At 40.1% G+C, this 26,732-nt stretch overlaps 2 protein-coding genes across 15 annotated transcripts in view; one reads left to right on the top strand and one right to left on the bottom strand.

Annotated features, from left to right (window-relative positions):
* The window catches only part of ZFYVE1 (zinc finger FYVE-type containing 1), a 32,521-nt gene extending 28,804 nt beyond the window's left edge, over positions 1-3,717 (top strand). For all 7 annotated transcript variants that reach the window (XM_078390996.1, XM_072986192.2, XM_078390968.1 and 4 more), the window contains one exon: positions 306-3,717. In XM_078390996.1, coding sequence (XP_078247122.1) covers positions 306-538 — 233 coding nt within the window. In that variant the 3' untranslated portion in view covers positions 539-3,717. The remainder of the gene's footprint in view (positions 1-305) is intronic.
* A 4,302-nt stretch (positions 3,718-8,019) lies between these two features.
* Positions 8,020-26,418, bottom strand: DCAF4 (DDB1 and CUL4 associated factor 4). 8 transcript variants are annotated; one of them, XM_020810171.3, is made up of 15 exons: positions 26,132-26,414; positions 25,598-25,675; positions 24,585-24,802; positions 22,954-23,051; positions 19,976-20,130; positions 19,264-19,346; positions 17,763-17,865; positions 15,992-16,135; positions 14,466-14,515; positions 13,226-13,305; positions 12,136-12,231; positions 11,963-12,060; positions 9,497-9,673; positions 9,266-9,380; positions 8,020-8,490 (listed from the first exon to the last, which is right to left on the bottom strand). In XM_020810171.3, exons 3-15 carry the CDS (start codon positions 24,692-24,694, stop codon positions 8,237-8,239), a joined length of 1,563 nt encoding a protein of 520 aa, XP_020665830.2. In that variant the 5' UTR covers positions 24,695-24,802; positions 25,598-25,675; positions 26,132-26,414; the 3' UTR covers positions 8,020-8,236. The 8 variants fall into 8 exon arrangements, with proteins under 8 accessions (XP_020665830.2, XP_020665831.2, XP_020665838.1 ...); XM_020810172.3 differs by lacking the exon at positions 25,598-25,675 and having other exon boundaries at positions 26,132-26,418; XM_020810179.3 differs by lacking the exon at positions 24,585-24,802.
* Between the last annotated feature and the right edge of the window lie 314 nt (positions 26,419-26,732).

Here is a 26,732-nt window from a genome sequence, read left to right as displayed (position 1 = left end):
TCACTGCTAATGATGACATTGCCAGCCTTCCACAGACACAGTTACACTAGCAGGATTTCAGCCTTCAGGTTATATCTCTAAAAAACAAGCAAGGGAAATGAAGAGCTTGGGTCCCGAGGAAACTAACGGTTCACAAAGCCTTTAGCGAAGAGAATACTTGAATAATTTTGTAGTGCGGGATGGTCAACTTCCTTTAGGATGCTGCTTGAAAAATGTATAAGGTGGGTGGGATGGGCTGGTTTAGGCGCTGCTTGTTGTTGGTGCTGTCGGACAGAAATTGCATTGTTTCTTCTCATATTTTGCAGGTCTTGTGAAGGATGCTGCCAGGCCTGCCTACTGGGTTCCTGACCATGAAATCTTACATTGTCATAATTGCCGGAAGGAATTCAATGTTAAGTTGTCAAAGCACCACTGTCGTGCCTGCGGCCAAGGTTTTTGTGATGAGTGTTCCCACGAGCGCAGAGCTGTCCCTTCCCGTGGTTGGGATCATCCTGTCAGAGTCTGCTTTAACTGCAATAAAAAACCTGGTGATCTTTAACACTATCCATCTTTTCTGGGTCAGCCGAAACACCTTAGCTTCTCAGGGTTAGACAACAAAAGAAAAGAAACGCATTGCCGTTTTGACCTTTCGTAGTCCAAGTGCATGCTCCTGATCCCTGGTCCCTTTTTCACATATGAATTGCCATTGGATTGCTGAACAGCAAGCAACCAAGACTTCACTTCAAATGGATTTTGAACATTGGGATTGGAGCATATGGAGAAGTTTGAGTGAAAATGGAGAATCTAAAATGTGCTGCATTATCTACCCATTAAAACTACGTCTGTATATCTACATAATTCAGTGTGCTAAGAATGCAATTGGCTAATGAAGCATTGATAATTAACCGTCAAAAGGAGAAAAGCAGAATGGAGCTGCTTTTGAAGTGGGATGGGAGAAACACACCTCCTGTTGAGTGCCTTGGGATTATTTCATGTAGTTTGATGGCTTGCAGCACCATCGTTTTGCAAAGGCTTGGATGTTAGAGTGTGCTGCTTAAAAAATCTATTTGTAGCCCCTGCTTTTGATCTGGGAGTGCCAGGCTTTTCTGTCTGGCCCCTTGCAACATCATGAACCATATTTATTTGATCCCAGTCTGTTTTTGTTCTGGTTGTAGGGCCTTAGCTAGAGCGAAAGTGTTTTCCCAGGCCTGAAAGCAGACTGAGAAACTAGGGGGAGTGCCCTGTCTTTGTTTGGGATTGTGCTGTGCAAGTCCTGATTAGAGTGCTGCTGCTGTGGGAAAGGATGATCATTTCAGTGGGTAGGAAGTGGTCTTGGAAAGACCCTGCAGCAAACACAGTTTTAGGGGGAAATCGAATCAAGTGACACAACACGAAAAGTTGGTCTGCTATCAGCTATTGTAGCTTCACTCTGGGTTGTTGAGTCTTGCTCTTCATGTTTCTACATGTTTTTTTCCCCCTGTGGTCGATGGTCATTTCTCTACCAGAAACCTCCATTCAAAGGGCAGTAGTAAGTACTAGGCAAACTCCCATACCATACTGTGTAGTGTTTGCTTAGCATCTTAGTCACTAGGTGTCTGTAAATTGACAAATATAGACCCTGTAGGGGTGTTTGTATGAACCACCCTAAAAACGCTCAAACAAACCAAATTGGAAAGCAACCATGTTCTTTTAAGACAACATGACACAGGGACATTTTACTTTCCAAAAAGCCCTGCACCGAAACGATCAAACCACTGGATGAAATTACAGCATTAAACTTCCTGTGGCTCTTGGCTTCTATGGCAGATAAAGAGGCCCTCAGAAGTGGAACTGGATTGCAGAATGAATCCCTCCTTTCAACTCCAGTGAGTATGGCACATTCCGGTGGTGGTGATTCGTCTGCACTCATAACAGCTGGGATTTTGGCATGCTATCCTGACACATGTTAACTATATCCTTCCACACCTGACTGAAACCCTCTTCTAGGACTTTACTATTAAAGTTACGCATAATTTATGACTCCTCTTGAACAAATGTGCTGACTTCTGTGTACCTTCTGGATCATGCCCTCTCACTGGAAGGAAGACACCATTTTCTGGCTTGCATGCCAAAACTGAACTGGATTATGTAGTAAATTTCCTGCTATCTGAACTCTAAGGGAATTAAGATGTATTTTGTAATCAGAAATGAATAATTTGTTTTTGGGTAGAAAGTGTAGGGTAAAAGTCTTGTAGAGATTTTTCAGCCTAGGTACCGCACTTTGAAGTGTTTTTCTTTTTGACTGTGGTGGAAAATACAAATGGAACCTGTTTGTAGCCCATGTGTGTTCCCCACCCCCACCCCCATGCATGTAATTATAATTATTCTACTCCTGTTATTGCACATACAGAAACCATTCCTGACATTCCTTGTATAAAATCTCCACTCTTAAGCTTCTGTTTCACTGAGTTATCTGTTTTCTTTTAATTAGCTGCAGGTCTACAGGTTTCTTTGAAATGCAGGAATACATTTTTTACAGTCCGTTTTACGGGTGGCTTGGTGCATCTGAGAAAAAGAAACAATCTGTTAGCTATTAAAACATTAGCACCTCTGTTGCCTGCTAAAATCACTTATTAGCTGTTATTGATAAGGGCTGATTTCCTCAGAAAAGAGATGATTTAACTGTATTGACTCTGGAGTTGTAAAATGCTCTGGTTCTTTTAAGTAGAAATGGTACAGCATTATGATGTGTGGGAGAGGTGGAACATGTACACAGGAATTTAGGAAGCTTTTGGATGAGCCAGACTAGTGGTCTATCTGCCTTTGAGTGGCAGCAGCTCTCCAGAGTTTCAGGAAAGATCCTTTCCTAGCCCTACCTGGAGAACCTTACTGGTCTTCTATCTGAATACTAACTAGAACTGACACCGCTCAGTTTCCAGCTTTAGACAAGTGTAGTGTGTTTGTGGCTGGAATTCCCGTGACCCTCATACTGATTATTAGTGGTGCAGAGAATGGAAAAGCTAATTCCTGCAATTACAGCTTTCGGAATCGCAAACTTATCCAGAATTTCTAGTGCAAACACCAGAGGAGACCATGCGTCTCAAAGTCAGCTGGGAGTTGAGTTGATAAGGCTGACTAGTTAAGTTCAGGATGGAAAAAAAAACAACCCAATGATTCTCAGAGTTTTCAGACTACTACAGGTTGCTTGGGTATTACTCTGAAAACTTCATTTGATAAACTAGTCTTAACGCTTCCTTTTCAATTTCCAATTTCATGTCATTTTTGTTGAAATAAACATTTGCAAAAGAATAAGTATACTTTGCTAGGACTTGATAGAATCTGCACAAGCCACACGGCTTTGGCAATACTAATGGGAAGAACAAAGTATGCCTTTCACCCTGAGTGAAACTGTGGTTTATCCTAGAACAGTCCTGATGGTGCTTCCAGAACCACGATAATGCTGGCAGGGGTGCATTCACTTTCTTCAGAAATCATACTAAATGACTAAGATTTTAAAAAATACAAAGAAAATCATTATTTACACCCCAAATCTGTCAATATTCAGGACCCTAACCTCCTATACAAGCAACTAGTTATCGAAATGCATGCATAACACCTTAGATTATTATATTCACAGGTCTACACAGATTTTGGCATCTGGAACAAAGTGTTTCAAACTGCTGGGCTTTTACGTGAATTTTCTGAGGTGTAAAACACTACTAACCACTTCTGTTTTCCAAAATAAATGAATACTAGTAAGCTTCTGGCCAGAGTGTTGTATGTTGCTGCGGCCTTATCTGATGGGTGCTGAGAGACATGTTGGCATTGCCTATTACTCGTTTCTGTTTCCTTTTTATTTTGACTTGGGAGTTCTAAGTCAGAAGAGGAGACATGACTTGATACTTGTTTAGTACATTTCAAGAATTAGTGTGATATTCTCCTATCCAAAGAAGCCAGGCAACACCCTTTAGGGGTTGACCAAGACAATTTTGCCATATTCTAGGGGTCCCCCACATGCCTCAAATAATTTTGGAAATAAAAGAAAAATTTACCACTAGATGTTATGAAGATGTTTTCAGTTTTAAAAAAATGTTTTGAGTTTGAGGACACAGGACAAACTTGGTTCACATCCAGGTATGTGTGGTCTTCATACTTCTGGAGGCTCCCTACTGCTACATTAGAGAATTAGAATATAGGCTTACACAAAAATGGTTTCATTTTATTTTGAATCATTTAAACAATTTCTCATCTTGTGATTTCCCTTGTCACTGTTCCTAGGAGAAAGATGTATTTTTACACACCCCTCTTAGACTTTTTCATCTCCATGAGGACTACAGTCCATTAAACCTTAAAAATTGGGATTCTTTAAGGAATCATCCCAGCCAAAGTCAGATGTATACATTTCAGGTCAACTCTAAGGGAACACAGCTAAAGCAACTGTGAGAGAAAATATTTCACCTTAAGGGAAAAGGCATATTTATCTTTACAAAGTATATAAGCACACATACGAAAATAAATTATACATCCAATGACATTAAAAGTGATGATGTTCATAGTTTAAAAAAATACAAGTTACGATTTCTGAAAAATTCTTTTGCTTCACAACAGAATACAATATCCATTCTGCCACTTCAACAGTATGAAGGGGACATTTTCCTAAAATAAAAAATAAGAAAAAAATCAGCCCATGACGACTTGCCATGACCTTAGTTGCACTCTTTCATTGTTTGTTTACAAAAATGGGTCAACTGTATTGGTCAGATGAGTAAAGCCAAGGAAATGAGAGCAACTAACAAAAGAAGCCAAAAACCAAAAACACAAGATTTATATGTTAAATATAAATCTTTCTGATCTATCTGCTCTGAAAGTCCTCAGGAGAACCTATTGGTTCCAGAAATAGCTGTGACATGCCATTAAAGGCCATATATAGGAAGAAGTGTTCTCCTGTTGCCAAATAGCCAAGTTTCATTTCAATCGCAGTTCTTATTTACAGGGTATGAGAAAGGTAATTGGCACCAAACCACTAAAGTCCCCACAGATTACTCTTCAAATGCAGTCCCACAGACTGTAGAGGATATTGCAGTAATCCAGATGGGAAGTACTAAAGCACACGTGTCCTTGTGTCATGATCAGATGTGACTAAGAGGACGCTGACCCTCTATCAATTGGATGCGGCAAGTTACACAACCCCTCCACAAATTGTCAAAATGTTCAAATTTATTGCTTTCATCTTAAATTTTCATTTGTCATTTATTTTTATTAATTTATTGTTATTGTTCATTAATATAACCACAATATCATGGAAAAGTTACTCAATGAATATATTCAAAACCATGCTTTCCCTCTGGAATCTTCATCTTCTTTAACTTTAACCCATAAGAGCCTCACATCATATTCTGTTCAAAGACTTCTTGAAAACTGAAGATTTTGTCTACGGCAATTTTCCACACCATTCAGTTTGTCTTTTAAAACCTGGCAGTTTTTTTGGAGCTCCTGAACATGAGACTCAGTACTTACAGTATCTCAAAGCCCCAAGTGTGGTTTGCTGATATTTCCAATTACTTGAGTTGCTGTGATGTTCAAATGTTCTATAACCTGGACTGGGAAGAGCAATGCGGACATATCACCTCTTTGTTTTAAGCTTCCTACAAGGAAGGTAATAACAATCTTCTGTCTCTGTTCAGGTACTGGCAGCAATCTCTTTCACAGCTGCCCTCTTCTTCCTTGCTCATTTCAGAAGCACAAAACTCCATCTTGAAATGTGTTTTCATCTGATACCTTGGAATTCTGGCTGTGTAAGCTCCAGTGACTCAAAATAATTAAGATTTAACCTCCACTGGTTACTGCTAAAAAAAAAATCCTCTTTAACTTACAAACTTCATCATGGAGTCTCTCTGCATAATTAACTATGTTACTAGTAGAACAATGGCTTCAAAACCACTACAACATCTGCTTAGTTTTAATGAAGGAAGATTATTTCAGTCCTTCATACTGGGAATGGTGAAAAATCAAGATTTCTGTTCTTCACTTCCATTGTGTCTTCATAAGGGATTTGGTTTAGATTATACCTGACTAGCCCAGTGGATTTCCCTTTCTTCAGTTTAAGCTTGAGTTTTGCTATAAGAAGCTGATGATCAGAGCCACAGTCAGCTCCAGGTCTTGTTTTTGCTGACTGTATAGAGCTTCTCCATCTTTGGCTGCAGAGAATATAATCGATCTGATTTCGATATTGCCCATCTGGTGATGTCCATGTATAGTCACCTTTTGTGTTGTTGAAAAAGAGTGTGATGACCAGCTTGTTCTCTTGACAAAACTATTACCCTTTGCCCTGCTTCATTTTGAACTCTAAGGCCAAACTTACCTGTTGTTCCTTTTATCTCTTGACTCCCTATTTTAGCATTCCAATCCCCTATAATAACATCTTTCTTTGGTGTCAATTCTAGGTGTTGTAAGTCTTTATAGAATTGGTCAATTTCAGCCCCTTCAGCATGGGTGGTTGGTGCATAAACGTGGATTACTGTGATGTTGAAAGGTCTGCCTTGGATTCATATTAAAATCGTTCTATCATTTTTGAGATTATATCCCAGTACAGCTTTTCCCACTCTTTTGTTGACTATGAGATTCCCTGCTATGGGATTCTTGCCCACAGTACTAGATATGGTAATTGTCTGAATTGAATTTGCCCATTCCTGTCCATTTTAATTCACTGACGCCCAGGATGTCAATGTTTATTCTTGCCATCTCCTGTTTGACCACATCCAGCTTCCCAAGGTTTATAGATCTTACATTCCAGGTTCCTATGCAGTATTTTTCTTTGCAGCATCAGGCTTTCCTTTTACTTCCAGGCACATCTGCAGCTGAGCGTCCTTTTGGCTTTGGCCCAACCACTTCATTAGCTCTGGCGCTACTTCCTCTGTTCTTCTCCAGTAGCATGTTGGACACCTTCCGACCTGAGGGGCTCATCTTCCAGCGTCATATCTTTTAGCCTTTTGTTTCTGTCCATGGCATTTTCTTGGCAAAGATATTGCAGTGGCTTGCCAGTTCCTGCTCCAGGTAGATTGCATTTAGAACCCTCCACTATGACCTCTCCGTCTTGGGTGTCCCTGCACGGCATAGCCCATAGCTTCTCTGAATTACTCAAGCCCCTTATCCACGACAAGGCAGCAATCCATGAAGGTGTTTGGCTGCAGTACTGCAATTTAACCACTCTTATAATAAAGTGGCAAGAACAGACTTTAAGAGTTCAGTTGGCTGTAACTCTGTTTGTAACATGAAAAGCATAAAAGTAAATTCTATTAATGTATGAATAGTCATGTATTAAAGTAAGTCACAGTTAGACTAGGCCCATTTGAATCAATGGAACATATGGAAGAGTTAATTCCTGTACTGTAGATTCAGTTGGCTTCCTTTAGTGCGATTCACTACACTAAGTAGTAAGATTTGGTCACTCTGAATAAACGAAACAGCTAAATTTAAGATTCTTAAACCACAGTGTCACGAGTTAATCTAACTGTATATTGTCTTCCTAAAGTAACAAAAATGGTTTTAGATATGCAAGGGGCACTTTAATAATCCCTCCTTGTAAATAAGGATGAAAAACAGATTGCAAATATTCAGTTTACCCCTCTACTTCTTTGGAGATATGAGCAGACCCGTCTCGGAGACTTTGCAATATGGCTTGTTGGCCTTGCCAACTACATCCATCAAATGCTGCAAGTAAATGAAATACTAAGACATCAAGAAGAATTTTAGTAATAACGTGTCTGTTCAGCCCAAAGCAAAAAAAGTGCAACCAAAGTGGTTTCTTACTCACTCTTGTCATGGGTAGCTTTTTGGCATGAAGGCAACATTACTGCAGGTTGTTTTAAAGAATTGTTCCACTACAGTTTTCTTCTGCTAAGGATGTCCTTTAAGGTCTCCCAGGGAAAAACTCAGATAGCAAATAGTGTGGAGGCTGCAGAAAGTGTACCACAGAATACAGGAATACTGGAATTTTTTACTTATGGGATTCAATATCTGACACTGATTGTGTACAGAAAAAAGAGAAAGAATTAACAGCACTTGGAGAAAGTAAAACAATTTATTCTTTACTTTATTGTAAGAACTGAATATTTTGTTTTTTAGATTTTCTAGAATCCTTTTCTAGAATATCCTGTAGCAAAAAGGAAAAGAAAAAAAAAGATCCCAAAATGATTATGAAGCTCCAGAACGTTGAATGCTGAGAATGACAGTATATGTCAAAAACACAGAACTGTAAAGATATCTGACGTTTTTATTCTCAAGCACTTAGACAAGCAGCATGGCCTGTGTCTTTAGCATGCACACAATATGGGTCATCTGTCTTGTACGAGAAATAATAAAGATCCTGTTTGACTGCCATAAGCAGACCAGGGACCCCTCGGGCACCTCCAAGCTGTGATGAGAAAACAACACTTGGGATAGAGTCCATGGAAGATGGATATGGAGAAGGGATAGTCCGGAGTAAACGGCCATCTTGGAGATTCCAAATCCGGGTATAGCAATCTTGGCCCACTATGGAGGAAAAAACAGTACACATCAAGATCAAATTTCTAATACTTTGAAGAACTATTTTTCTTAGAACAAAACCTTCACCCATTTTCCTTTTCAATGCTACATTGTCAGATTCCAGGAACAGCCTGTTAAGCAGAGTGAAGTGGTTGCCTTGGGCTGAGGGATCTGTAGACAGAATGGTATGTTCCACATGCTCTGCCCTCTAACCCTCTACTTTCTAGGCTGCTGCATCAGCTATGATGAAGGATGGTACCTGTGGCCCACATGGAAATCAAAGTCAACTGTCAGCATGGCTGGTTTTCAACATGATGTAAAGAGGGCAGGAAGTGGCAGAGCTTTGTCTTGTATTTCAGGCAGCAAAATGTTTGGGACCAGCCCTAAGGGCTAAGAGGACTGAGACAATTGTGGATGATTCGAAATAATGTACAATAACATCAGCTGCAGGACATAAATCTCAGTCAAGTGCACAGAGTAAATACAAAGTCTGAAAGTATATATGAAGGAAAGCAGAACAGAATTTTCGGAGGGAATGGGATTTTTCTAAAAATCTGGATCAGGATCCTAAACATATCTGGCAAGAGTTTGCCACATTATTCCTACTGACCACATAGTTTTGTCACAATTTAGATATACAAGTAGGTATTGTTTTTTATTTATAGAAAAAAAGAAAACATAAACAACCAAGGAACAGATTAGAATAAAGTGTGCACAGTTGAGGCTGCTTCCTTCACATTCCTTGTGCCAACTCCATTTTGCACCCAACCATGTGTCATACCTGCTGTAAGAAGACCTTCTTCCTCACTGATGTGCAAAGGGAGAACAGCGTGTTCATTGTGATGACCTCTATATTCTTTCACACACTTTTGTTTTCTCAGGTCCCAAAGTTTTATCTGCAGATGGATATTGTAATACATACATTTAAATAGAAATTTTAAAAACTTTGGCATGTGAAAGTAAAACAGTAATGCTATATGCAACTTTTGTACAGAAAAACCCCAGTCTCTACCTGTCCTTCCATGTCTGCAGCCATGAGGTAGTTCTCATCCTTCAGAAGGTTAACAGATGTGACTGCTGAATGATGGAAGAGACGGATGGCTTTCCAACCTTGCCCTTTATGGCTGCGCAGACGGACATCAATGCTGAAAACCTCCCCCGAACGACAGCCATTATACAGCACTGGAGTCTAGGAAAGATAAAGAACAAATGGGTTCCTAAATAACTAATAGCCATCTATACGCCATCTATACATATCTAATACGTCCTTATTAGATTTATTCCCAACCCATGGTGTATATGGGTAATTTCTCCACCTCATTTTTCTAATCAGCCATATGAAGAATGTTTGAAGAAAATAAGGAAATTTCATTCGAAGCCAGATTTTATGTAAATCCAGCCCTCTATTTACATCACAATACACCTTTACCTGTATCTCCCAAGATCTTTTAAGAATAATTCTGCAGAAAAAGTGATTTCATGAGAAAGTGTATTTTCTATTGATAAAACATTTGCCACTGAAGAACAGTTGTCAGCTGTTGAGCAAGGGGCAGCAGCTGAAACAAACCCTGAAGCTTGACAGTATTATGACATTGTAAGACAATCTGGGAAACAGTCTGCGGTGGGAAAGGGGAAGCAGCTACTGTTGGGAAATTTGGTTAAACGTGTATTCTCAGAACATTAGCAGAGTAAGGAGATACTAGTTTGCATAGACACTGCCACTGAGAGAGTAAAATATCAACTTAATCTATTAACATATATACAGAGAGAATAAACATTCATCTGGCAGCATAACATGACATGATACAACACAAGCATCGGAAAAGGTGATCTGACTTACAGCAGATAAAATGTCCCCTTTACACATGACTTATGTACAGTTCTGGGACCAATCAGAAAATACGTAACTTCATTTTCAGTTACACAAAGTTTCATCGTGTACCACAGCTGTACGGCATTAAATCTCAAACCTTGATATCCAAACATGAATACAATCTATACATAACTCAGGTAAAACAAGCCATTTTACTTTCAACTATACAACATTTATATTTAATACATATTCATATCAAAATCTCAACACCCCTCCTTAAATTGTTGTATAGGCCAAATTTATTGTATAGATAAACATGCTTCTGCATTGTCAGTGGCTTTGTGAAAATGTCTGCAATATTATTTTCACTTGGACAATACTGTACATCTATCAGTTTCTGATCCACAGCACTCTATACATTGCAATACTTTATGCAAATATGCTTGCTTCTACTCTTCATTTGATCCTCAGTTGCCAACTGAATGCAAGTGATGCTGTCACTATGCACTGTGACAGGTAAATCAATTTGCATGTTCACATCGTTAAGTAACTGCACAAACCATGTGACTTCTCCACATAAATCACTCAATGATGCAAACTCAGCTTCCACTGTGCTAGTTGCAACTAAACCTTGTTTTCTAGACTCCCAGCCTATTAAAGCCTCTCCTAGACTTAGCCATTCCAGAAATTGACTTTCTATCAATTTCACATGAACCCCAATCTGAATCTGCATAACACTCTAATTTCAGATTGTTAGATGTATTTAACTTTAACTTACAATCTGGTTCCCTTTAAATATCTCAGCACTCTTTTCACACCATTCCTGTGCTTTGCAAGGGTTTTGCAGCACTCTGACTTACAATGTTTATTGTTGCTGCAATATCAGGTCTACTCTAGGATGATAAATACAGTAGAGATCCTATTCTAGACTGATACAACTCTTTCTCCAAGAATTCCTCGCATTCATGTTCCTTATGAAAATTTGTTAGTATGGGTGTTTTTACAGGATTACAATTTTCCATTGCATTTCTTTCAGCAAATTTCTTATCTTGTTACTTTGACTTAACAAGAAATTTCCTTCACTATCTTGTTCTATTTCTACACCAAGGTAGTTTTTAATTTCACCCAAATGCTTCAATTGAAACTCTTTTCCAATCTTAGGCATGAATCATTTTACATATGATTCATCTGGAAACATTAAGCACAAGTCATCAACAAAAATTAACAACATTAATTGTACACCATTGTGTTTTTTAACATATAGACATGGATCAGCCAGGCTCTTTTTAAAACCCAATTGTTCTACTTTCTCATTCAAACAAAAGTTCCAATTTTGAGCACTTTGTTTCAGCCCATACAAAAACTTATGTAACTTTAGTACAAGTCTTGAGTCTTTTAATTCAAACCCTGGTATTTGACTCATAAAGATCTGTTCCTGAAGATCTGCATGCAAATAAGCTGTGGTAATGTCTAGTCACCATGACAAGTCACTTTAGGGAGCTGGTTAACTAACTATAATATTTAAAGCAGCACCTGCATGACAACTGTATTCACTCTTTCAGTTCTTTTCTGTTGTATATTTATCAACACTAGCTATCATGAATCACAGCTAGCACTATGTGAAAACATTTCTAGGAGTTTGTTATCTCATAAAAAATCTTCTACCTGGGTAGCAAAATGTTGCGCTAGGACATCACTGCTGGTACCAAACGTTTGCCGATGACCAGTCACTGCATTGGTCACAAGGACTCGTCGGCTTAAACCTATGGTGAACAAAATAGAAATGCCAGTTGGAGAACAGAGCTCCACAATGCAAAAGGAAAGTTATCTCCTCTCACCTGTGCTAAAGCAGTTATCAGCCTGAGGATTCAAACACCAGGCACAGGACCAGGCTGTGGAGATCTTGAAGCTACACAACATTCCAGGTTGGTCACCTAAAACAGTAAAGGAAGAAATGTGAAATGATAAACAAGACTAGATTTATTCTCCAAATATACTGCACACCATTCTTTCCTTATTTATACACTAAACGCTTAAAACTATTTAAATGCACTGGAATAGGCAGTGTGGTATAATGGATACAGTGACAGACTAGGACTCAGAGAGACCTGGTTTCAAATCCCTGCTTAACCATGGATAGTCACTGAGTGGCTGAACTAGTAAAACTGCTCCCTGAATATCTCACTTTCCTTGGAAGCTCTATTAGGGTCACTGTAAGTTCATTCTCAGTTGATGGCACGTAACAGACAATATGGTTCAATTGATTTTAGTAGTGTGGATTTAGAGTGAAGGAATCATGGAGAATAGCAACATGACCCATTTCAAAGTATGTTTTTAACATATCTTCCAGCGAGGAACATTTAACAATATGGCTGAATTACATGCTTCAGACAATTAAATGGACCAAGGAAGAGGACAGGTACAAGCTCTGATCATGTTTCATAAGCCATATCCCAGCAGTCAAGGTAGATTTTAAGAGCAGACGAGGAGGGCATTTAATTTAATATCTGGAAAACATTTGTTACTTATACCTCACCCCTGCATTCTGCAATGTTTTTTCATAGTTATGGAAGTATCTGCCTTGATTTTCTTTGAACCTTTGCTTCATACACAGCTGGACCCACATATTTAATCCACCTTAGTCTTAAAACAACCTTTATAAAATAATTCAAGATCACAGATTGCTATATTTTTACACATAATTGAAGGAGGACCTCAGACTCATTCACTAGGGGGGAAAAACCACAATCTTGTAATATCTAGAGATAAAATTCAATGTCAAATCTCAGTTCTCTTTAGATGAAGGGAAGGATTAGTATTTAATTTACTCCCATGACATTTACAGAAAGTCATTAGAGGAGCTGGAAAATTGATACCCACGTATAGAGTATCTGTCGGCATAATCCTCTACCAATAGACATGCAGTACCTGTATTAGAGTTGCTGAATAAGGAGGCAGGGAGCAAGCTGGCACAGCCCAGAGTTTCTGCAACACCCATAAGGCACAGCTTGATGGAGGCAGTTAAGGATACTAAGGAGGCAGCACTAACAGTTGTCACAGGAGTAAAATGTGCCCCTTTACATCAACCTGAGAGGCAGATCTTCCTTCCTGCTATAATAGCACTAATAAATATTTCACTAAAATCAGCTGCTTTAAGACAGTCACAAAATGAGCAAAACACATTATAAAACAAGCCTCACAGGGCTTCTTTAAAATGATTGGGTCTATTCTTTTCACTGAAATCATTTGTTCCATTCTCTGATAGCTATTGGTATGAATGCTAAACGCATAAGAAAACTGTGATGAAGAAGTGATATTTCTCCTACTTTCACAATACAAGGGGGGGGGGAAGCTACAAAGACCAGAATTAACACTCTTCATTATAAGTTAGCACCTACATAGTATAGAAAACTAATCTTCTAGAGCTGTACAGGAAAGGAATTAATGATCTTACAGTGGTGCCTCGCATTACATTAATTCGTTCCAGCAAAATCACTGTAGAACGAAAACGTTGTAATACAAAAATAAAAAGCCCATTGAAATGCATTGAAACCCCTTCAATGCATTCCAATGGGCTGGAAACTCACCGTCTAGCGAAGATCCTCCATAGGGCAACCATTTTCGGTGCCTGTGCAGCGAGGAATCCATCCCAGAAAACAGCAGGGAGCCATTTTATTTACCTGGTGGCCATTTTGGAACTGCCGATCAGCTGGAGGATAATCGTTGTTTTGCGAAGAATCGGTTCCCGAAGCAGGGAACCAATAATCACAAAGCGAAAAAACCCCATTCAGACCATCGTTTTGCGATCGCAATTGCGATTGCAAAAAGATCGTCGTAATGCGATTTCGTTGTAATGCGGGACAATCGTAAAGCAAGGCACCACTATATTTAAAAGTACTGGGCAAGATTTTAGAGACGTCTGTGAACACTTGAAACTTTGTGCCAGAGATATAATCAAGACTTTAAGAATTACTCGGAGTTCTTTTCCTTGTTACACTGATGATGTACTAGTTTTCTCCAGTCTCTTTATCTTTAAAATCACTTCAAGGCTTTACGCAAACTTTGCTTTCAATTTGCTATATGTCACAACGTTTGCAATGCAATGCCAGATCTTCCCCTTGTCTCCGTTACATTCTTGAACAGGACTTCATTTTAATAGAAAGGATATAAAACATGAGAATCCGGATGACTCAGTGAAGCCCAACACACAGAATTTACCTTGAGACAACATAAAAACACAACAGGTAAAGGCTACTGGGAAAGTAGTGGATGAATGCAATCAAATCTACAGAAAAATGCTAATAGGGAATATGCTAGGAAAACCAAGAAAATATGAATCGGCATGTGATAATATGTCAGACTGAATACAATTAGATAATTAGGCAATTAGACAGATAATTACAATTAGATAAACACTACTATATCAGTTTAAGAATTAGTAATTAGTCTCTGATAGACAATTTCTCATATTATACAGCCCCTGAAAGACAACTGACATTTGTCTCAATTTCCATACACTGATTTATTTTAAAGGAAGTACTATATTATGTACTTCCCAACATGTCATTTTGGAACAGAAGACTTGCAAAGCAAATGACTGTCTGAAACAATGCAGTATCTCAGATAGAATTCAGTTTAAACTGCATGCAAGCATACTGGAGTCAACAGTAACTTATTGCCTGTGAGTATAGAGGGGCCTTAGTGTCCCCATACCTAATTACAAATAAGGTTAAAAATGTGTAACATATAGCGGACATACAGAAGAGCAAGTGCTGCCAGAAAAATATTGTGGTACAAGACAGGACAGCATTAATAATGTTCTGACTTTCTAGTGAGACATCCCATTGAAACTATTTAACTGTTATACTTATAGAAGGGCCAGACAAACTGACAGTTTGTAACAAGTATTGAGCAGAAGCAATTTGAACAAATTCCCTCCATCCTTCCTCCGATTTAATGTCTTACCTTCAAAAATAACCCTAAGGCAGCTTTTGCAACACTGTAAACAATAATTTAAAATAGAATAAAAACTTACAAAACTACACTAACAATACAGTAAAACAGTATCAAAACTAATACAGATGAAACCAATGTTTAAAATGCCAAGACAAATAGTTTTCATCAGGTACTACAATGATAAGAAAGAAGGCAAGCCAACAGGCCACTCTAGGTCTAGGATGATGCTAAAATGCAATGCCACTACCAAAAAGGCCTGACCTCATTTCAGCACTGGGGACACAAAAAGAAGGGCCTCTGTCAATAATCTCTGTTGACACATACAAGCCAGTGTAGGCAGTATCTCAGATAGCCTGAAGCTATGAAGGGTATCATCACTTTGAACTGTGTTTGGAAACAGAATGGAAGCCAGTGCTATGGCTTAAGTCAAGGAGAATTCTAGTCAGCAGCCATGCAATGACGTTTTGAATCAACTGACGTTTCTGAACCGTATTCAAGGACAGTTCCACAGACAATAATGCACTACAACAGCCTCACCTAGAGGTTGCTGCAACGTGTATAACCCAGGCACATGAGCCCAAACTGGAGGAAAGCACCATGTATCATGTGTACTGCCAAATGCCAAAGTTGATTGTTGGATTTAAAATTACAAGGAATGATATGAAAATTAAGAAAACTCTCAACTGGTAATTAAAAGAATTAATCAGTTCTAACCTTGAATAAAAGATAGAAAAATACCTTGCGGTTAGTGAAGTAGAGGTTGTCGTACATCTCCACAGTCAGAGAATCCTTCCCCAAGCCACTGAGGTTGACAATACCATATTTACATCCTCCATGCTCTACATCATTCACAGTGAATATTCTTTCATATGCCGTGTCTGCCTGTAAAAAGCAGAATGTGACTTTCTACAAGATCTTGTAAGGTACGTTTTTTTCTGTTTGCATGTGTGTATAACTAGCTGTACAGCTCAATTAATTAGATATATGGCTGTGGAGCCAGAAGCTGGGAGCTTGATTCCCCTATGTGGATCCCAAAAGAGCCAGGCTGTGTGGCCTTGGGACAACTGCAGAGTCCCAGGATGCTCCCAGGAGAAGGGGGTGTTAAACCACTTCTGAGTACAGTGGTGTCCCGCATAGCGATGATAATCCGTTCTGGAAAAATCGTCGCTATCTGGATTCATCGCTATGTGAAATAAAAAAGCCCATAGGAATGCATTAAAACCCATTTAATGCGTTCCTATGGGCAAAAACTCACCTTTAAGCGAAAATCCTCCATATGGCCGCCATTTTCGCTGCCCGGTAAGTGAGGAATTGGTGCGAAAACACAGCAGATGGCCATTTTTAAACCGCGATCAGCTGTTTTTAAAACATCACTATGCGAAAATCGGTAAGCGAAACAGCTTACCGATCATCGCAAAGTGATTTTTTGCCATTAAAAAGATTGCCATGCGATCGCAAAAAACAAATCGTTATGCAGATTCTTCATTAAACGGGGCGCTCGTTAAGCGAGGCACCACTGTACTCGCTATTAAAACACACTGAAAAGGGTTACCGTAAGTCAGAACTGACTTGACGGCAAACAATTATTATTACAATAGGCAGCCCATCTGCAAGGCACCAACAATGAACACTTCATACTCTCAAAATGCATGTTTATACACATTAAGTAAGTGCTTCTCCAGCAATACAGGTCTAGCTAGCACTTACCATTTGTTAAAAAATATTTAAGCAAATATTAATGGACTTACGAGGGGGTGCTGATAAGTATTGAGCCTTTCCAAAAAAATACTGAGCTAGGAAGTTGTAACTGCCACGCTATTCTACACACAAGTCAATGCACTTGCGACATCTGTCCTGCAGCTTCTTAAGTCCCTGCAAATAAAATTCTCCCGATTGCTGGTGTAACCACTCATTTGCAGCATTAGTTGCCTCCAGAACACTACCAGATTGTTGTCCCTTTAGGTGTTTTTTGAGTTTGGGGAACAGATAATAAAAGGAGCCAACTCTCACGTGATATTCTCAGATATATAGCAATACTTCTGGCTGCTATTCGGCGGTCTTCCATGATCATGTTATGGATGGCTTTCACATTTGCAGGCACAGAGACATTGACAACCCAACGTTTAAATATTGCATATGAAGGGCCACTGTCACCCATAGGTTGTAACATTTCATTATGGATCTGCTTTGCACCTCTCTTGGAGAAACAGGAACTTGATTATGGTCCTACACTCTTCCATACTGAACTTTTCTGGAGGTGCTGCCATGTTCACTTTGGACCTGTACATGAAAGATAAGTTAAAACCATAGGTAGTTGATTTTTTCATTGTTAAATATAGACAAATTGGCCAATAAACCATGCAATTTATAGCTTCCTAGCTCATTTTTTTTCTGGGAAAGGCTCAATACTTACCAGCACCCCCTCATATCTTAAAGAAATAATTCTTACTGCTATTCTGATATAAAATTAAATAGCTATTCCAGCATTAAGAAAAGGCTATCAACATACTGCAATCAGTTTAAAATTGTTGCTTCCTGAAACAGAGGAATCTGGGCTCTTGATTTCTAATTTCCTTCTCTGCATGCAATTCACCTTTAACTCATGGATCAACCTACAAATAGAAGAGGACAATAAAATATAACTATCAAATTACTATTTAATGTAATCACAGGCAAAATATATATAAAACAGATGCTTGTTAACACGTAGCTATTTTTTTTTAATTTTCAAACTCCCAAATCTGTTAATTCCACTGTAAGGTTTAGTAAGAGAAAAAGGAGAATTCACTACAGAGCAAAGAAAGCATGCTGTTTATATACCGCCCCATGGTGCTTAAAGCACTCTCTGGGTGGTGTACAAGTTAATCATGCAGGCTACACATTGCCCTCCCCACCATGAGATGAGTACTCATTTTACCAACCTTGGAATAAGAGAAGGCTGAGTCAACATTGAGTAGCTACCTGGGATTTAAACCAGGTTGTGAGTACAGTTTTGGCTGCAGTACAGCATTTTAAACACTGTTCCACAAGGCTCCCTCCTATGAGAGAGCACTGCCTATAAGATTAATAACAATGGTTCAAATCCCATTGGCAAGAATATGCTTGTGGAAAACTGATAGCATAAAAAGCTTGGATAGATTTTAAATAATTAGAGACTCCCCACTTATCTCCAAGGTGGATTTGATTTAAATCATATTGATTAATCAGTTCATACTTATTTAAATCACAATTTAAATCAAAAGAATTGGATTTTCAGAAGATTTAAACTTTAAAAATCAATATTTTTATTTAAATCATTATTTAAATCATTTTTTAAAATCACTGATTCCCCCCCCCCCCCCGTTTCTCTTCCACAGCCCATACAACTTGCAAATACATTTCATGATGTGGAAGCCATGGGATGAAAGTCTGTCTGCCAAAAATCACAATTGCTAAAAAATTGCTACTGCTCAAATATAATGAAATGAGATCACCAGCATGGGAATATTTTCAATAATTAAAGACTTCCTCTTTCTGTTCCACAGCCCCCATGGTTTCCACATGATGAAACTGATTATTCACAAATCAGACAATCTACAGAAGAGAATAAGGAAGACTCTTCTTGCTGGTGATTATGGTAAACCTTCTACACATGTATAATGCCAATAGGAATTCAGCCAATGCAGCAAAATAGTAACAGCAATAATCAGATGGTTTAGCAAAAGTTAAATTAAATCTAACAGAAGACCATTCAGCACAGACTTGTTTAGAAAAATAACTTGAGTTGAAGAAAGGTCACAATCTGATCAAGAAACATTTTCGTACCTACATCTCCCATCAATTTGAGTAAAAGAAATTTCAGAATGAGTTTGACTATCAATAAAAAACTACAAATGTATTTGTCATGTGCTGCAGAATCGCAAGTGAATAAACCTGTAAGAAACAAGTCCATTCACAGAACTGATATATGTATGGCTACAAACTTAGATTACAGAGAACTTTGTAAGAAAAAAGGTTTTAAATAATCTTACCTGCAATAATTGATAGAGCTAAAGAAACCTAACTTCCTCTTACATAAAATGATGGAAGAGTTCAGCCCAGTCTTGGATGTTTTCTATTTAAAATGGCAAAATAATATATTTATGTACTTTGTGTTCCCACTGTTTTTTCACATCTGTTATTGTTCCTACATGTGCTATGTAAGAATGTGTTTTCACACAATTACATTTGTGTTTTGTTTAACTAAAATTGTAAGCAAAGAATTCTGTTTAAATTAAAGCTTGAACAATAAAAGATTTGCTTCTCAGAAAAGAAAAGAAATTTAGACAGAAATTACACTGGAGATCCCATTCAGAACTACATAGACTTAAAACACACCAGGTCTAAAGGGTTTTTAACTCTGTTCTGATTTGTAAGTACTACCTGTTTCCCTGAAAATAAGCCCCAATATGATTTTTCAGGATGCTCATAATATAAGCCCTATTCCAAAAATAAAGCCCAGTTAAGTGAAACCCTGCCCTCCACCATTGTAGAGCAAACCAGAAGACGACATGACTATACAGTATTTGAATAAATGTAGATTGTTGTACATGAAAAAAATCAAACATCCCCTGAAAATAAGCCCTAATGCATTGTGTGTTTTTTTTTGGGGGGGGGGAGCAAAAATTAATATAAGACCCTGTCTTATTTTCGGGGAAACACGGTATATAAAATTTAAGAAAGAAATTAAATCCAACTCCTTACTTTCATATGTTTTTCCTCTTCTAGGAGTCTCAGTCTTTGATGTTCCATTTCTTTCTGCTGAATGCTTTCCTTGGTGAGAGGGTTGCAGTTGTTATGTCCAGGAAGCAAGCGGAAATAACGATTCTTTTCAGGATCATAATAAAACCCTGGTAATTCTTAGAAAGAAATTAAATGGATAGATGCCTCAGATGGATATTTGTTTTATGTTCTTCATAATCTATGTGGCATAACAGAAGACAATCAATGACACAATTACAGACAGATAATTGTCATAAGAACAAAAGACTCTGGGAACCATGTGTAAACCGAGGAAGCTACTGCTGCTGCTTTTGCTACAAACTAGCACAAATTAATCCGCCTCAAGGAAGAATTCAGACATCACTTCCAATGAAATTGAAACTTCACACAAGCATAAATGCAGTTCAATTAGTGCAAAAGCGAAAACATGGTTATTGTAAACACTAAGGATGATAATTCTAACTTCATACACATGATGATTACCCCCACCAAACTGCTCAAAAAAGACTTTATGCAGGTTCCATAAATACAACAGTATAAGCACTTAATTTATAGCTTTATTACCTAAATCACAGGTGTCAAAAGCAAGGCCCGCGGGCCAGATCCAGCCCGCCAGACCTCGTCTGATGGCCCCTGGAGCCGCCGCCAGCCTTGCAGCCTCCCCCCCCTTTTTTTCCAATGAATTTACTCCGTGCCTGCACGAAGTAAATTCATTGAAAAAATGGCTCAAGTTAACAAGGCTACGTCCTCCTTCCGATTGGCTGTGGCGCTGTCACTCCTTTCCTCTCCCTCCGCCCCCCACTCCCCCTCCCTCCCTCCCTCCCTCCCTCCCTCCCTCCCATGCCTGTTCCTCGCTCGCTCTCAGCCTGAGGCAAGAGCCATTCCCAAGGCCGCACGAGGAGGGGGCTCCGCGCTGCCTCTGTCACCCCTGAGGGGAAGGGAAGGGGAGCGGTGGGAGTTCCTGGCCGGGCTCCGAGGCGGAGGGAGGCGATGCTGGGGGGACGCGGGAGGCAGCGGCCAGCGCGGCCCTGAGGAGAGGGAGAGAAGAGGGAACGCGGAGCGATGCGCCAGCCCGGTTGGGTAACGTCGGAGGCGGCCGTTCGACCCAGCCGCGGAGAGAACTGAGGGAGGGCGGGAGGGCTGGCTGGTTGCTCGCTTCCCTTCCCTTCCCGGACGTTCCGTTCTCTCTCTTGCTCGAAAAAGGCCTGATTTCTGTGAGGGGCCAGCGGGCGACATTCCTTGGCAGCAGCTTTTCCGCCCCTGCAGGGAGGTTGAAGGGAAGTGGGGTGGGAATGTCTCTCTCTCTCTCTCCCTCTCTCTCTCACACACACACACACACAGAGAGAGAGAGAGACCCCGGCACTTTCCCTTCCTTCACACACACATACACTTTATCTTCCTTCCTGTAACTCTCTTTGTCTCTCTCTCACACACAGAACCCGGCACTTTCTCTTCCTTCACACACACACACGTTCTCTTCCTTCCTGTATCTCTCTCACACAGAGAAACACACACAGAGACCCCGGCACTTTCTCTTCCTTCTCACACACACACACACACGTTCCTGTATCTCTCTCTCACACACACACACACTTTCTCTTCCTTCTCACACACACACACACATTCTCTTCCTGTATCTCTCTTTCTCTCTCACACACACACACACAGGCACTTTCTCTTCCTTCCTTTTCCCACCAAGCCGGATGGGGTCCTTGCAAGGCCATCAGTACAGATACAACCGGCCCTTTGATGGGGACCAAACTGCTGATGCGGCCCCCGATGAATTTGAGTTTGACACCCCTGACCTAAATGATACTCAGGAGAAACAAGAGAAGTTTTCAACTTAACCAGATTAAGTTACTTTCCATGTGAGTTACAGTGGTGGCCGCAAATCAAAATTTTCGTAAGTCAAATCACCATTTCCCATAGGAATGCACTGAAAACCATTCAATCCATTCCGGCTGTTTTTCATTCTTATGTAGAGGCGCCCTTCTTAAGTCGAAGCATTAGTTCTCATAGGAACTAATGCAAAGCCGGTTAATCCGTACTCTACCACTAGGGGGAGAATTTTTCTTACTTTAACCTAAGATGAACTTAGGTCAAAAAAAGGGTAGGAAAGGAGGTAGTAGGGAACACCTTCTAAACCGGTGGTACCCAACTTTGGGCCTCCAAATGTTTTTGAACTACAACTCCCAGAAGCCTTCACACCACCTCTGCTGGCCAAGATTTCTGGGAGTTGAAGTCCAAGAACATCTGGAGGCCCTAAACAGAAACAGAACAACTTTAAAACCAAGCACCTTTTAAACAAAACCAAGCACCTTTTAAACAAAACCAAGCACCTGTTAGGTTAAAAAAGGGCAGGAGAACACCTTTTAAACAGAACACCTTTAAAACCAAGCACCTTCTAATTTTGCGTTTTCCCTGCCTCCCCCGTGTTTTTTTTCTTTCATAACTCGAAGCTCCGACAGCAAGTCGAAGCAATATTTGCAGCTGGAGCTTTTCGTATCTCAAAAATTTTGCATGTATGGGTGTTCGTAAGTCAAGGCACCACTGTATTTGAAGAGACTCAGATTCTATAAACAAATTAAATTTAGAAATTGAATTATTTGCCAATCATGTAACAATCACAATTGTGTTAATCTAACATTATTGTTCTTAAGACAGAAACCTCCACTGCTAAAGTTGACTACAGGTCTAGCATCACAGAGTCTAAGAACATATGTCCAACGAACATGGTATGATGGGAACAATACTATATTATATTTTTTGTTTCGTATATGAGTAAAGATTTGATTACGGGGCAGCAGTCTCATCCATCAATTTACTATATGAACATGAAAGTGACAGCAGGTTAAAATATTTCTCAGCCACAAGTACACATACCCATTGAGAAACTGATTGAAAACATAGAAGTCTCAAATTCATGAAAAAAGTAGATACTTCCTCAGGAGCTTCCTTACCAGGCACTGGAGAGTTCTGGTGTATATCAGATGTAGAGGGGGATTCATCTTGGCTCATACCTGGGTTCTGTGAAGTCTGGATTTCTACTTGCTCATATCTATATAAATGGCATACGTAAGGAAGTTAATATAGTACAGTACTAGATAAATTCAATAATGGAACATACACAAAACACAGACTTAAAAATCATTATGAAATGTTAAGAGTGACTGAAGAAATAAAAGGACTTCAATAAATGCCATTACAGTACTTCAGCACCATAAAGCCTCCTCAGACCCAAACGTAAAGAATTCCTAGTGACTGACCATCCTCTAAAGAGCTTCTGGGAGTGGAAGTTAAAATGCAGTGGCTCAAAGACATGAGCCACTGCAGTTAAGACACTCAGCATCAATTAGGAAAAAACATGGTTCCCAGAGTCTTTCAATGCTGCTTTTATTCAGTATTGCAATACCTAGTAATCTGTCTCAAGAAGAACTCAAGGAATCTAGATCATTTTGTCAGACTATTTTCCTATGCCAAGAATAGAGAAGGGGGCTTCGTATTTGTATATGAAGCCCACCAGCACAGGTGGCCGCCCTGATTATCTCCCACCTCCAGACCCTGCCACACCACTTACCATGCAGTGTGTGTCACTGCTAATTACAGCAGTAGCCTGGCTGCCACAGCCCTTCCTCCCTGCTCACCCAGCCATTCTGGCAAGGGAATAGAAGGGCGAGTCTCCCTGCTCAGCCATGGAGTGGCTGGGTGAGTAGCGAGGCAGGGCTGCAGCAGCTGGGCTACTGCCGCGATTGGTGCGATGTGTGGTAAGTGGTCCAGCAGGGTCTGGGGGTGAGAGATAATGAGGGAGGCTACCTGTGTGGGGGGCTTCATATTCATATGTGAATATGAAGCCCCCATCTCTAGCCAGGACCCATATCACAGTACTTATCTATACTTTTCCTTAAACTGCAAGAAGAGGGCTGGTGGCTTTTGAAGGATGTCACTCATTAAGACACTCAGCATCAATTAAGAAAAAACATGGTTCCCAGAGTCTATCAATGCTGCTTTCCAGGATGATCCAATGTAAGCCATTTTTTGACTGAGCTGGTTAAATTGAGGAAAGCTTCTATCAGATGCCGTAATAGAAAGGAACGGATAATGTATTTGGCTTGGTAGCAAAATAATACCAGGAACCAGTTTTCTGAATTTTCATTTTCCTTTTTTTTTTGGGGGGGGGGGAAACTCCACATGATCAATGATAATAACAAAAGCAAACAAGATATTCGAAGTACGGAAATATCCAGCAATTTAACAAAGATGTCATCAACAGTACTTATTACAGCTTTAGAATGTCAGTTTCTGTAGTATGGTGGAGGAGGTCCTGCTTTCAATGTATACACAGTCAACATTCCCTCTAATTTTCAGCCCCGCTGGGTGGGGCTCTCCCCTTGCACACATGACTTTGCCCCTGCAGGGTTCTGTTGTGACTGGAACCAAAGGGGCAGAAAACGACTGCTGTGTGTGGAGGAAGAGGAAGGCTGCATAAAGGGAAGCAGAGTAGCAGACACACACCTTAGAGGGAACCTTGTACACAGTTGTTTAATTTAAATATCTGTTTTTAAAACCTGTGAAAATTGTCACAGCTACTTACCTTTCTGTATAGTTCCAATGGTGCTGAGTTCTATATGGGTGGGGATTGTAGATCTGACTGTAGCTGTTTCGCACATGATTTTCTCTTCCTCGCTTACCGTTTCTCTTCATTTCGGTAATTTAAAACAGGACTAAGTTGTGCTGCACACAGTGCCACTTTCATAAGCTCACTTAAGCTTTATTTTGAATGTATATTCCTTAAAGAACAATCACACAGTACTGCTTGAAAGAATCAGAAATTAAAAATTATTTTATTAGCTTCTTTTTCCACATGGTACTTAGTTTCAATTTAAAATACACCAGAATTCCACATGGTTAGCAGAAGTAAGCAAATCTATTTTGATGGAAGCCAGATTATTTCATGGAAAGGAAAGGTATAATAGATAGCTGGGTTATATAGAGTCCCCCTAGAAGATAGGGGATAGATACCATTGCTCTTCAGGATAAAAATAGCAAATATGGAGAGGTTGGTAACATTTCAACAGATGAATAATGCTAAAAAATATAATGTAACCTAGTGTAACTAAAGAAAAAATCATCTTAATTAAATTCAGAGAAGTGAGAAAGGCAGCATCTCTTTTCTAAGAGAAATGTAACATTTCTTTGCAATACTGACAATATTTACTTAGGTAAATCTGTGGAGCCAGAGTCTGGGAGTTCAATTTCCCACTGTGCCTCCTTGATAGGAACTGGACTTGATTATCCATAGGGTGCCTTCCAGCTCTGCAGTTGTATGATTATTATTATCATCAAATATTATTGATTATTACCTTCATTATCTTATAAATCTCTGAGCACACATTGGCTCCTTCAGACCTCGAAAAAAGCCCAGAACATGTGGCCGTTCAGATATTGTTCCTACTGCCACAGTTCTTGGTAACCTAGGCCCACAGCGAGCAAAGACAGTCTAACAAGAACTGAAGGGCCCACATGCCTATTTTATGGGGACTTCCAGTAAAACAGAGGGAGGCAACATCTATTATGTACTGTATATTGTAAAATTACATCTCTCACCATCCCACATAACCGGCTCTGCTAGGCTGATAAGACTTGACAATCAAACAACATATGGAGGACCTCGAGTTGCACACCCTAAAGTGAAAAGAATGAGGGGAAAAAGACGCCGGCGCTAGATTGCAGATTTCCTTCCTCTGACGGTTTGCGAGTCAGTAAATATGTCATTATTTTTATAAAAAGAAAAGAAAAGAGGGCCTTGTGGCCCTTCTACGCAATCCAACAGCAAAGACGCATGCTACCTATTATAACCATCGCCATATGGCGACAGAGTCGATTACAGCGAGCCTTTTCCGGGGTGCCGCTTGCCCAAGGCCACGCAGGGCTGGTTCTAACTCGCAGGAGGCACAGTGCGGGATCGAACCCCCAACCACAGCCAGATGCCTGACTCACCGAGCTCTCCAGCCATATTACCTATGGAATCACCCCCAAAGAAACTGAGGCAAAAGGCACCTCCTAGTCGTCGTCGTCTTCTCCTCCCTCCCTCTCTCTCCCCCCACTTGTCTTCGCTGCAAATGCGGGCGCAAGCATTACCTCTCTTAAGGCCTCGCTGGGAAACCTCTGGAGAAAACAGAAAGAGGAGAAGCCTCTCCACCACACGGAAGCCTTCGGCCACTTCAAACCACTCCAACTTCCGCCTTTTCCGCATCTCTGATTGGTGCCCACAAGCAGCATCCGCCTCATCTCACGCTCCCACCCAAGGCAGTTTTGTAATTGGTCAGAGTAGATGCCTATCACACGCCGTTCGCCGCGGGAACAGAAGTTTCAGGCTCTCCCACCTTGAACTCGGGAGTTCTCTAGGCACGTGGCTCTGTTTTGCCGACGAGGCTATAAAGGGAAGGGGCGGGGTCAGTTAAATTGTTTGTGGGGGCGGGGCTGCGTGCAAGAGCAGGTGATTGTCCGTCCAGAAGGAGGCGGGGCGAGGGCTCGAGGAGGGCTGCCGGGTTGGAAACGGGACGAATAGAAATGGGCGCGCCTCTTCAAAAAAGCCTGGAAAAGGCCAGATATAGGAAAAGATAGTAGCTGACTGTGGGAGGTTGTGATTGGCTCTTGTATTGGCGGGAATAAGAATGTAAACACGGAAGAAGTGGGATCGCTTATATTTTGGCCCGCATTCTGTCGTGGGCAATTGGAG

Source organism: Pogona vitticeps, chromosome 1 (assembly GCF_051106095.1).
Source record: "Pogona vitticeps strain Pit_001003342236 chromosome 1, PviZW2.1, whole genome shotgun sequence".
NCBI classification, from domain to species: Eukaryota; Metazoa; Chordata; class Lepidosauria; order Squamata; family Agamidae; genus Pogona; species Pogona vitticeps.
This window is presented reverse-complemented; position numbering and strand designations above follow the sequence as displayed.

What these genes read in the sequence shown, in the direction of transcription:
- DCAF4 (XM_020810172.3), bottom strand. Translation starts at nt 24,694, where the DNA reads ATGAAGAGAAACGGTAAGCGAGGAAGAGAAAATCATGTGCGAAACAGC. An exon ending in ACAATTTTAAACTGATTGCA is followed by an intron (nt 16,136 to 17,762) that starts GTATGTTGATAG and finishes TGCTTTTTACAG; the next exon opens with GCAGACACGGCATATGAAAG. An exon ending in CATCCGGATTCTCATGTTTT is followed by an intron (nt 13,306 to 14,465) that starts ATATCCTTTCTA and finishes TGCCTCCATCAA; the next exon opens with GCTGTGCCTTATGGGTGTTG.